The following is a 12,398-nucleotide window of genomic DNA, read 5'->3' as shown; positions in this document are numbered from 1 at the left end:
CGCCAAAATCTGTCTTGGTTTTGGAAAGACGGGAGTCTGCTAAGGAAGGCAGGAGCCTCCCCTGAAATGGAGAATGTAAACTCTCCCCACCCCTCCGAATTGCTATAAATTTTACATTAAGGGGCTCTCAGGCAAAAATATGGGAGCAGGAAATAACAGTTCTTTATTGGGGAAAAGAAAAAAAAAGGATAAAATAAACAATGCAGTACACTAGAACAAGACTGACAGAGTCAGAACCTGACCTGAAACCCTGTGGGCCAGGGTGCTGGTGGCAGTCCAATTGGAAATGTGGCTGCTGTCCTCCTAAAGTATCAGGTGTGGTGCTGTTGGAGCGAGGGGGATCTATAGAGATGGATGTATTCTTCCTCTGAAGATCCAGTGGAAAAAGAGGAGCTGCAGTTTCTCTAGGGAATCACGTGGAGAAAGCCGTGTGGTGTCTCAAGAACTTCTGGATTATATCTGGGGAGCAATGCTTGGCTCCTCCCTCTGGGCAGAGCATCTCACAATGGGATGTTTTAGTCCTTATCAGCCATGCAGTGACATTCAATGGTCTGTAATCAGCAGATGTCCCCTCAGGAGGGGGTGTGAATGTGGTCACTAAAAAGAGAGAGATAAGACAAACTGCCCACTTGAAAAATGTAATCTGCCATAGACATGGCAATGGAAAACAACTTGCATTGCAATCTTCAAAAGGGGGGAAACGAGAAGCAGGGAGGAAGGGCCAGATGCCGCTATGAGAATGCCATTCCATCCCATAGGTGACATAGTGAGAGGAGGCTGGGAACAAAATGGTCATTCCTGCTGATCACCCTGACATCTTCACGACAAGAGGCCCAGAAAGGAGTGCACATCTGCCTCCTGGTGTTGTCCTGAATGTGAGCTCATTACCTGGCGTTCATTACCCGCAAGTCTGGCAGCTTCCCGCGGGCATTCCACGCTTCAGGCAAGCAAAGCTGCTTACCTCACTATGTTCTTTGGGCCTCTGAAGGGGACCGTCCACTTAGCTACAGCCTGGCAAGGAAGGGAGTCTTACAACACTCTGGATATTTTAGACTTTTATTGTCACTTGGGCTGAAACAAAGTATCCCCTCGCTACTTCTCCATCTTCATCCTTCTGTCCTGCAGGTGGCCTGTTCAGGCTGACAGCTTGGAGCGCCTGCAGGCTCCAGTTCGGCTGCAGCGCAGCTTTTCCTCTCACAGCTTAATTCTTATTATGACAATTCTTTCATTTCTACTTCAAAGATACCTCAGAGCTTGCCTAAATTAAAAACACTCTATTCTAAGCTAAACAATCCTCTATTATCTAAGATATCTACGTTCCATAGCCCTTAAATGGTGATCCCTATATCTCCTAATTCTTTTAAACTTTCATCTCTTGGAGAAAGAAAAAACAACTCAGCTTTAAATTGAACCTAGCACACACCTAACCAAACCTAACCTAACCTACCCTAACCTTACCTTACCTAACCTTACCTTACCTTACCTTACCTTACCTAACCTAACCAAACACCTAAACTGAGCAAATATGAAAAAAAAAATCACATTTCCTATCTATGGCACAGCTCCTCTTAATACTCAGGGGATGGCTGGAGCTCTGCCTAAAGATGACACATCCCCTTTTCCCTCCTCTGGGCTGGCGGAGCATAAGGGCCTCCTCAGGCGCAGGTGTCTCCTCTCCAGTCTTCCTGCACTTGCTTGGCTGAGATGATCAGAGCAGCCAGGCTGGAGGCAGGATCGCTGGAGGTGACAAAGGGATGCTGCCCAGAGGAAAAAGAACAAAGAAAGGAACTCTTACTTTCCAGGATCCCATCCTCACGGGCTCAAGCAGGATTCCCTGGCTACCAGGAAGACACACAAAGAGCACCGAGGGCAGCATGTCCCCCTGCGCCTTGCTGTGCTGGGAGCTGCCTGCGCCACGTGGCCCACACTCCTCCTCATGCCTTCATGCAGGTGTCCTCAGCTGACAGGGCTTTTTGCCCCTTTGCTTTTTCTTACCTGCAGGAGCTCCTGGGCAGACCAGCGCCTGTCCTCGTCTGCCTGCAGGCAGCAGCGGAGGAAGTCGCGCAGGAGAGCCGAGTGGTGCCTGGGGTTCTGCAGTTTTGGGGGCCCGTTCCTTTCTATCAGTTCAAAAACCTACAGCACACGGATGCAAGAGGACACTGCACCTGCTCCTTTGCTAGCCACAGCAGCTCTCTCCACACAGAGCCCTCTTGCTAAGCTGCACCTTACCCTGAGACGGGCTTCCCGCTCGTAAGGAGCTTCCCCTTCCACCATTTCCAGCCCCATGATGCCCAGGGACCAGATGTCCACTTTGGGGCCGTAGGCTTCTCCTCTCACCACCTCCGGCGCCATCCAGCTGGGAGTGCCGACGCTGGAGCTGCGCTTGCTGCGCTCAGGGCTGAGCTGAGCACAGAGGCCAAAGTCACCTGAGGCCAAAAACAAAGCCTGTCAAAGCCAGCTCCCACTGGCAAAGCGGCCAAAACCATTGCCCACTCCAAGCCTGACCAGGCCTTGCTGAATCTAGCTGAAAAAGCAGCTGAGCTCTCCTTCCACGTGCCTGGAGCCAGGCAAATAATGCATCGGCCACATCCACAACACCCTCACCATTCACGCACTGGCCAAGCGGCGCTTCTGCCCAAGTGGCAGTCACCGAAATGCAAGCGCACGGCAGGTGCTGGAAATGCTGCAGCCCAGCAGGGATACCCACCCAACTTGACAGATCCATCCATGCCCACAAGGACGTTGTTGCTTTTGATGTCTCTATGGATGACTTGGCGGGAATGAAGGAAATGCAGTCCTTGCAGGCACTGAGAGAGAAAAAGGAGGGAGGGAAAGTTAACGTACAGGATCGGATTTCATCCCACCAGAAAGGAAAGAGCTCGACGGGACTGACGGCTTTCTCAGGGAATTGTGAGCGAGGGCACAGCATCATGGTGCTGTCACGAAAAAGAGCTTGCTGCTTCAACACTCTTGGAAGTTTTTTCTCGATTTCCAAGCAAAGGCATCCAAGCTCCCAAAAGTTCCGCCGGCCTTGGGTAGGAAGCGCGTCACCTTTGGCTGGGAGGCGGCACGGCAAAGATTTTTGGGGAAGCCTAGTGGCAGCAGAGGAGGAAGCAGCACCTTAGAGCTGTTCCAGAATCCATCGCCATGCGGGCTGCAATGCTATCCTTTGCAGCTGAGGACAGCTCTTTGCCCTTAGCTTGAAATTCTGCCGCCTGCATGCTGCCTTCGCGTGGCAAGGAATGTAGGACAGACAGACAGGCTCCAGGCTAACATTCCCAGGCAAAGCTGAGAAGAGGAAGCAAGTGAAACCAAGCGAGTGAGCCAGCACCAGCACCAGAGGACACACAGGATGGAAGAGTGCAAGAACAGAGCCTGAGGAGTGCGGGCACAGCGGCAGGCAGTTCACTTCCCATGCTCGCTCTTCTCCTATGTGTGTGGTGAGAAGAGCAGCAGCAGCAGCAGCAGCAAAAGAAAGGCGAGAGCAAGAAATCCCAGCTGTCCTTAACCTCCAGCTGGCAAGCAGCATCCTGGGCAGGCTTGGGGAAGCACAAGCGGGATCCCTCACCTCCCGACAGACAGCGCCTATCTGTCCTTCCTCCGGGTACACCGCGCTGAGCACATCAAACAAGGTGCCGCCGTCCATGAACTCCATGGCCAGCCAGAGCTCCGCATCCACCAGGTAGCTGAAAGAAGAAAACCACGGCATGGAGAGACAGCAATGGGCACAGCCTCAGTCAGCCAGGGGCCCGAGCCAGGTTTTTGCAACTGCTCTCCAAGCTACGTGTGCCACAAGAGATTCATGATCACCAGCTCCAACTCCTCCCACGCTCTGGAGACCAGCAGAGAAATCACCACCAGCTCCCTTCTCTGCCAGGGACCAAAGGGCATCGTCTCTTCGGGCTTGCACTAGCTAAAGCTACATTGACATGAGAATAGGCCAACCTGTCTAAGTAGGTAACGATATTGGGACTCCTGTTGTCCCTCATGGCCAGGATTTCATTGGCAGCCAGCTCCTCGGACATCTCCTCCTCAAGCGACATGATCTTGATTGCCACCTGAAATGACATTGGCCACCGTTTACCTTGAGAAGACGCCCCCTGCTCGAGATCACAAGCAGCACGGAGCGAGTGCTGCTGCAATGAGGCAGCGGGCTGGGCCAAAGTGCCTTGTCACTCGACAGCAGAGCTTAGCAGAAGCACCAAAGGCCATCCCAAATGCATTCTGCCTCCTGAGCCTAGAGTGTACTTCAGAGGAACAGCCTCTGCTGCAGACATGGAGCTGCCACCCAAACCTCCAGGCAGGGCTCACAGCAGCGGGGAAAGCGCTCCAGAGCTGCAAAATGGCATGGGGCTGTTGGCACTTTACCTGTTGTCCGCTGCTGGTGTCAAGGGCTTTATAAACACCTCCAAAGCCCCTGGAAAGACAAAAGCAGCAGAAAGAGCCCTTTATCCCTTGGCACTGAAATCAAGCCTAGGCAGCAGATCTCCCCAGGCTGCCTGCACGCCTTCCTTAGAAAACGCCTGGCTGCGGCGTCTCTTCGGCCAGCAGCACGTCGGCCCGTGAGCCCTCTGCCCTGCGGGGCAGCCTGTCCAAGGGAACACTAAGGTGCAGCATGAAGACCAAGGGCCGCTGGAAATCTCCAAGGCGCACGCCCAGCCAGGTCATTTCCAAACCTAAGGGGAACTCTCCTCCTTGTGCGGGTGTGCATGCATGTGTGTGTCAAAAGAGTGAGAACAATTAGAGTCAGAAGACTGTCCTTGAGAATCTGACATTTCTTGAGTGGCAAGGTGCTCTTTCAGGCCAGAAAGCGGCAGGGGCAGAGGGTTTCCCAGCTCCTGCTCCTCCTTGCTGCAAGCAAGACAATGCCAGCATCAACTTGTCTTTGATGAGGCCTTCGCATTGCTCTGACCCAGCAGTCCAGGCAGGCGACAGGAGGTAAAGCCAGAGCCTGACCGTGATTGGAGCTTGCCTGACTTCACGCTTGATATTGCACCAGCCAAAGACCTGGCCCACACTTTTGTAAAAGGAGCCGAGGCCACGCTTACCCTCGTCCCAGTTCTTCAAATGCCGTGTATTTGCTCATTGGCTGGCCCGGACTCACAATGCTCCCTGAAAGACAAAAGCAGCGCAGGGCGCTCGCTCGCACACAGAGACGCCGCTCCCCACACCCTCCCAAAGGCAGCCCCGCAGCCGGCAGCTCTGGGCCCTTTGCGGTCCCCTGGCTTCCAGCTGCTGAGACCAGCAAGTGGGAGGGCCATCTTCTCCACCTTTCATCAGGTGGCCTTTCGAGGAAGGCCTTTATTTCTTTCAAGCGCAGCATCCCATGCCATAAGCCAAAATGATGAGACCTTAAGAAGAGGGCCCTAAGAGGTCACCAAGGGCCTTTGCAGCCTCTGCAGTCACACCCACCATCACTGGCAGGTCCACTGCCAGGGCCACAAAGTGTCTGAGCCAGAGGAGGTGCAAGAACGGGAGCCCGAAAACAGCTGGGGCCAGAGAGCTCCCTGGGGCCTAGTCACTTGCTAGGTGCCAGCCTTCTGCTCAAGCAGAAACAATCTCTGCTTTTGTCTTTGGCACACAAGGCAGCCCAGGCCGAGCCAAGCCAGGCCCAGCCGCCCTCACAGGCAGCAGGAAGTCCCTGAGCGCTGCCGCGCTGCCTCAAAGCACAACAACAGCTTCTGCCGAGAGGCCTAAGCGCCTCTGAGACCGAGGGGCAACTTCTGGCACAGCCTACCCCCAGACACGCACACAACACACTGCTCTGGCACACAAGAAATGCACCCGACTCACTCAGTGTCTTCCGGCCCTGCTCCTGCCTCTTCTCGGGCTGCTGGGCTGCGCTGCTGCAGGAAGTGCCAGCAGCGGGGGGCGAGCTGGCTGCTGCAGCCCACGCTGGTCCAGCGGCACCAGGTTGAATGGCAGAGCCTGTGTTGAGCTGGGACAAGGAAGGATTGCCCATCAGAAGGGTGCCTGGCACACATGCCCCGCCCAGCGCACGGCCAAAGCAAGGCCTTGGGAAGGTGCTGTCAGCCACCCCCAGGCCTCTCCAGCTGGGGCGTTTCCCATGTCCCCTTCTCAAAGGCAACTTTGGCAAAAGCCCAAAGGCTACTTGGATCCAGCCCCTCAGGGCCACCTCCATGCTCCACGTTTTCAGCTTTTCTGCAAGACATTGGCAACAAGGGATCGATGGGGCTGCCAAGATCCAGAAAGACATCAGAGCAGTTCCCCAGGGCCTTGTTGCTTTCCTCCTCCTGTCTTTCCCTGGGCAATGAAATCAGCCCGCAACTGGCATGCAGTGGTCTGCTCAGAAGCCCGCAGCATGGCCCTTCTCTGATCTTTTTCACGCATTGCCCCTCTCCATGGCAGCCTTTAGGGAGCGGCCCTTCGGAGACGCCTTCCTGCCCTGCCCAGACCCACCCGCCCTTCACAATGTAGGGCTGCCAAGGATTCTCCTCTCCAAAGGCTGCTCTGACCGGCTGGAAGTGAAGCACAGCCTGAAGCTAATTAGTCCATGGAGAGGGCAGGTCCCTTCCAGGGGCCAGTGTCTGCCAGGTCCCCTGCAAGGCCGGCAACTGCGTCTTTGGGCCGCTCCGTCCGCTGACCACAGGCAGCCTGCACTGACAATGGGCACACGGGGCTGACTTCTACACTGAGAATCATTGAATGCTGCCTCCTGTCTGATGCCAAGAGACATTCTCAGGCCCTCTCAGCATCCCAGCTTAAATGCCAAACTTCAGAACTCATTGGCCGGGGCTCGCTGGCTTGCCTGAAGCAGCACTAGGTCCCGGCAGGCACACAGCCTCCAGCATCTTCAGCCACGAGCACCAAGGGCTGCTCCAAAACTGGAAGCGTGGCCCTGCACCAAAGGCAGTGCCATGCTCAGCTGCCACTCACCGGCTCTGCAAGTTCAGGCTGTGCAGAGAAAGCTGCTGGAGTCTTCATGCTCCTTTGCTCCTCTTCAGCCTCTTCCTCAATGCCAGAGGCAGCCAGAGGAGCTGCTGACCCTGCTGTTGAGGCCTGCAGACAGACAGACGTGAGAGAGATGGGCAAAAGGCAATCCCTTAGGAGCTGCTTTCTGTTGAGCTGGGAACGGACCCAGAAGAAGGGGAAATGGTAGACTTTGATACAAGTGGGACTCTGAGTCATGAAAAGCCCAGGAAGTTGGCTGAATGAGGTGCTACTCCCATCTTGCTGTGCATTTGAGCTTCCCTGCTGCCTAGAAGCAGCAAGATGCCTTGGAGCTGTCCCATTTGCCTTTCATCTCTTGAAAGGCTCTTCCCTGCAAAATCAGCAAACAGCCAGTGCTCCCTTTGCTACTGCTGATGCCACGGGGCACTTGGCCTTTCTTTCAGCCTCCCACGCTGGCACTCCACACTGGACTGCAAGAAGCCAAGCTGGCAGAATTGCCGCCCCGTTGTCACACGCCAGCAACGTCACAGCTTCCTTTGCCACTCACCAAAGGCCAGGCTTGCCTCCATCCGCGGGTCAGGTGACCTGCAGCCAGCAAGGGAAAAGGAACCAGAGGCCCTTAGAAAAGTGCCTGTGCTGGCCACTCCTGCAGCACAAGGCAGTCCCAACACAGAGCATTTCCCTTTCCCAACAGGCCTCCCGGAGCAACAGCTCTTTCCCACAGCAGGCAAGAGAACAACAAGGACGCTAGAGTAGGCTCTGTCTACATTTGGGCCTCTTTTGCCAAGAGAGAAATAGAAAGACGCTGCTGGAAATGCCCCTTGCTCTTCAACACTCTCAGCTTCCCTTGTGCCCAACAGCTCAAGCAGCATTTTCCTCTTCTCTTTCCTGCATTTTAGATCTAGATTCTTTTAAATGGCATGCCCTAATTCCCATGCCTTGGCTGAAGATGGTAGCCCAGCAGAGCTTCCACAAAGGGCCCCTTCCCTGTGGCAGCTCCCTGCTGAAGCAGCCCAGGAACAGCTGCTGGACTCAGCAGCAAACCCTCCCTGCACTGGACTTTGTGCTGCATCGCCAAGGGAATCGCAGTCTTGGCACACCATCAAGGGCTCAAGTCACGCAGCCAAGGCCTCTAAGGGGCAGAATTGGGAGCGAAAGGTGCTTTCCTTTGCTCCTGGAGAGAGCCACCGAGTTGCTAGCAGTACTTCTGAGCATCTCCCCTCCGAGTCTGCAATTAGCAGCTTGTCTTGCTTGAAGCAGCAAGAGGAGGAAATGACAAACTCCAGTGCCGCGCACTCTCTCGGGGAGGGAAGGCAACCGCTGCAGGTTGCGGGGCAAATACTCTGCACCCGCCCCCCAGTACACAGATGCCCCCTTTTTAGCTGATGCTGCTGGCAGGACATTGACCAAAGCGGTGGCATCTTCATGGCCATTGTGTTCCCAAATAAACTCGGTCACTGCTGCGGCATAACGAGCAGAGTGAAGCAAAAGCCGGGTGATGCCAGCCCCAGGAGAAACCTTTACTTACGAGTCAGCTGGGTCAGGTAGTAGCCAGAATAGACAACAGAAAAGACCGTGCAAACCGCGGCACAGACCTGCCCGATCATTTTGGCAGCGCTGTGCGGGTTTGCACACTGGATGCCAGCCAAGGCAAAGCCCAGACTCCTCTCGGGGTGCAGGCCGTCTGCTGAGAACTCCTTGAGCACAAGGATCCTCCTGCAGGGAGCGAGCAGAAGAGCCGCTCTGGACAAGCAGGCCTTGCGTGCACCGGGGCAACGCTGTGCTGACAGCACTGTGACGTGGCACCGCTCCCCTGACCTCACAATAGCAGCTGTTCTATGGCTTTCTTGTGCCCAGCAAGGCAACCTTCTGTATAGCTGATGCGAAAGAAAAGCCTGGGAAGTTCTCCTCACTCATAAAGCAGCAGAAAATGTCCTCCCAGTCCATAAGGCAGTGCTCAAGGCGTCCCAGGGGAACTCAGAAAATGGGCCAACCCAAGCGGCATCCAAGGAATCCAAGCAAACGCGCCTTTTGGTCCCAAAAGCTTTGACTGAAAGCAAAAGTCTGCTTCTTCTAGGTGGCATGGGAGCTGGTTCTGAAAAGTCTCACTTCTTCAATGACATTTAGGGGGGAAAAGAAGCAAAGATAATAAAGTTCCAGGAGTATTTTAGGCTGCAGTCACTTCTCAAGCACGCGGGTGCGTGCTGACCTATGGAGGGGCTTGACAGCTGGCCTGCAAGCAAAGCTGAGTTCATAGAAGACATCCCAATTGATGGGTTTTCAGTGTATCCATAGCAAGGAAGAAGACAAGGCCGTCAGCATGGAAACCGATTAGTAAAGAGAGATGAAATTTTCGTAAGCTAGACTAGTGCCTAAGTAGATGTGTATACTTGCCTTATAAATTTCTGTAAAACTTTTGCCAATTCTATTGACGTTAATTGCTTTGCACCAATGGATATAAGAAGTTCTTGTGGTGTAGTCAGTGACTTAAGATCACGCTTTGTTAAGAGTGTAGAAGCTGGAGAACACGCAGAATAAAGAAAACTTTTTTCTTCTTGGACCCTGATCACGTGTGTATGTCACGTCCGGCCTAATGGTGACAGTTCCCCATCTCTGGATCAAGAGACAACTATCGTCTGACAGGTAGCTTGTCAACAAACTGAGAAAGAATTGAGTACCTAGGCATGCAGATTTCTGAAGGGAGGAAAGAAAAGTGTTGACAAGAATAAGCCTGAGTTTTAAATGCCTGAAAGAGTCAAAAATAACACGTTGTGGGATATTGTACCAGATGTTCCACAGAGTTAAAACCAACCACAACTCATTAGTATCTGGACTTCCTTGCCCACTATGCTTAGAAATGTTGCTTGAAGGCACTTTGTATCTAAAAATCCAGTTCCTGTAGATGACTGTAGATGTAGATCAAAATCCTACCAAAAACTCCGTGTCAAAACCAGCAAGAGTGAGACTTTTGTCCTTGGCAGTAGCTTCCAGGTGCTCCTGGACATTGCCAGGCCTAGACACAAAGATGTGTATTCGGCGGAGGGAGAGAAGCCTTATGCTTAGCTCTAACTGTGACCTTTGCTAGCAGATCTTACTAGCAGGTAAGAAATTCCATTTGTTCTGCTCTTAGCCAGAGCCAAGACGGGAATCCAAGTCTAGATCACAGGCGAAGATCACAGGAGCCTCAGCTTTTCCAGAGGAGGAAAAATACAAAGGCTAGTAAATTTGCCCTGGGTTGACAGGGGGTTTTTTACAGATCCATAGACAAGTGATGAAGCTTAAAAGATGACAGCAGAGGAAAATCAACAGATATGCTGAAACTGAGTGAAGAGGAAGGAGACTTCAAATTAACTGAAAAGCTGCACTGAAAGCTTCTCTACTTTTTGCAGTTGCTTCAAGTTTAAAATGACAAACTCTAGCAGCACTTCCAACTTATTGTTCTTAATTCTAGGATAAAGACAATCAAAACTGGGCACTCCTGCTTAGAGTATGAAGTAAAGCACAGAAAGGCATTAGAGTAAGAAAAATTGTGTTTAGAAGGCTGAGGCAGCCTTAGGGCTAGGAGGAATGGGGAGGCGTGGAAATCAGGCCTGTGGGCACCAGTCAAGGAGCATCCAGTCCCTGAGCGGTCCCTCACAGAGGGTATCCCAGCAGATGGAGTCCAAATGGAGCCACAGCTCGGTGGGAAAAGTGCCGGGCTGCTGAGCCGTGCTTAGCAGGGGCTCCTGCATCAAATTGCTCCCTGACAGGTGCGGTATGCTGTGTTTGTGTGCCCAAAAGCTGGCAAGAGCAGGCTGGCCCAGATGTGGGAAAAGGCCAAGGAGGCAGCAGAGTGGGAATGGGGCTGTGCAGGAGGCCTGGTGGTTGCACACAGCCGTGGGGGATCAGGCTGGCCCAGATGGTCCCTGGGGCTCTGGGCTGAAAAGGGGGGAAAAGAGAAGCAGGGAGGAAGGGCCAGATGCCGCTATGAGAATGCCATTCCATCCCAAAGGGGACATAGTGAGAGGAGGCTGGGAACAAAATGGTCATTCCTGCTGATCACCCTGACATCTTCACGACAAGAGGCCCAGAAAGGAGTGCACATCTGCCTCCTGGTGTTGTCCTGAATGTGAGCTCATTACCTGGCGTTCATTACCCACAAGTCTGGCAGCTTCCCGCGGGCATTCCACGCTTCAGGCAAGCAAAGCTGCTTACCTCACTATGTTCTTTGGGCCTCTGAAGGGGACCATCCACTTAGCTACAGCCTGGCAAGGAAGGGAGTCTTACAACACTCTGGATATTTTAGACTTTTATTGTCACTCGGGCTGAAACAAAGTATCCCCTCGCCACTTCTCCATCTTCATCCTTCTGTCCTGCAGGTGGCCTGTTCAGGTTGACAGCTTGGAGCACCTGCAGGCTCCAGTTTGGCTGCAGCCCAGCTTTTCCTCTCACAGCTTAATTCTTATTATGACAATTCTTTCATTTCTACTTCAAAGATACCTCAGAGCTTGCCTAAATTAACAACACTCTATTCTAAGCTAAACAATCCTCTATTATCTAAGCTATCTACGTTCCATAGCCCTTAAATGGTGATCCCTATATCTCCTAATTCTTTTAAACTTTCATCTCTTGGAGAAAGAAAAAACAACACAGCTTTAAATTGAACCTAGCACACACCTAACCAAACCTCACCTAACCTAACCTACCCTAACGTAACCTAACCTAACCTTACCTTACCTAACCTAACCTTACCTTACCTTACCTTACCTTACCTTACCTTACCTAACCTTACCTTACCTTACCTAACCTAACCAAACACCTAAACTGAGCAAATACGAAAAAAAAAATCACATTTCCTATCTATGGCACAGCTCCTCTTAATACTCAGGGGATGGCTGGAGCTCTGCCTAAAGATGACACATCCCCTTTTCCCTCCTCTGGGCTGGCGGAGCATAAGGGCCTCCTCAGGCGCAGGTGTCTCCTCTCCAGTCTTCCTGCACTTGCTTGGCTGAGATGATCAGAGCAGCCAGGCTGGAGGCAGGATCGCTGGAGGTGACAAAGGGATGCTGCCCAGAGGAAAAAGAACAAAGAAAGGAACTCTTACTTTCCAGGATCCCATCCTCACGGGCTCAAGCAGGATTCCCTGGCTACCAGGAAGACACACAAAGAGCACCGAGGGCAGCATGTCCCCCTGCGCCTTGCTGTGCTGGGAGCTGTCTGCGCCACGTGGCCCACACTCCTCCTCATGCCTTCATGCAGGTGTCCTCAGCTGCCAGGGCTTTTTGCCCCTTTGCTTTTTCTTACCTGCAGGAGCTCCTGGGCAGACCAGCGCCTGTCCTCGTCAGCCTGCAGGCAGCAGCGGAGGAAGTCACGCAGGAGAGCCGAGTGGTGCCTGGGGTTCTGCAGTTTTGGGGGCCCGTTCCTTTCTATCAGTTCAAAAACCTACAGCACATGGATGCAAGAGGACACTGCACCTGCTCCTTTGCTAGCCACAGCAGCTCTCTCCA

At 53.0% G+C, this 12,398-nt stretch overlaps 1 protein-coding gene across 1 annotated transcript; it reads right to left on the bottom strand.

The window, feature by feature from the left end:
• Positions 1-1,655: 1,655 nt before the first annotated feature.
• Positions 1,656-11,044, bottom strand: LOC136570854 (serine/threonine-protein kinase PAK 3-like). The gene is made up of 13 exons (XM_066571259.1): positions 11,034-11,044; positions 8,441-8,628; positions 8,209-8,372; positions 6,898-7,020; positions 5,794-5,938; positions 5,049-5,112; positions 4,369-4,417; positions 3,946-4,058; positions 3,569-3,686; positions 2,708-2,807; positions 2,230-2,426; positions 1,996-2,133; positions 1,656-1,757 (listed from the first exon to the last, which is right to left on the bottom strand). Exons 1-13 carry the CDS (start codon positions 11,042-11,044, stop codon positions 1,656-1,658), a joined length of 1,512 nt encoding a protein of 503 aa, XP_066427356.1.
• Between the last annotated feature and the right edge of the window lie 1,354 nt (positions 11,045-12,398).

The sequence above is a fragment of the Molothrus aeneus genome, unplaced genomic scaffold, assembly GCF_037042795.1.
Source record: "Molothrus aeneus isolate 106 unplaced genomic scaffold, BPBGC_Maene_1.0 scaffold_40, whole genome shotgun sequence".
In the NCBI taxonomy this organism is placed as follows: domain Eukaryota; kingdom Metazoa; phylum Chordata; class Aves; order Passeriformes; family Icteridae; genus Molothrus; species Molothrus aeneus.
Note: the sequence above shows the minus strand (reverse complement) of the source record. Positions and strands in the feature narration are given on the sequence as shown.

Bases quoted from the DNA above. Each gene is read 5' to 3' on its own strand.
- LOC136570854 (XM_066571259.1), bottom strand. The intron at 8,373-8,440 runs GTAAGTAAAGGT...GTTATGCCGCAG, and splicing joins CTACCTGACCCAGCTGACTC to CAGTGACCGAGTTTATTTGG. The intron at 2,427-2,707 runs GTGGGTATCCCT...TTTTGGCCTCAG, and splicing joins GGATGGATCTGTCAAGTTGG to GTGACTTTGGCCTCTGTGCT.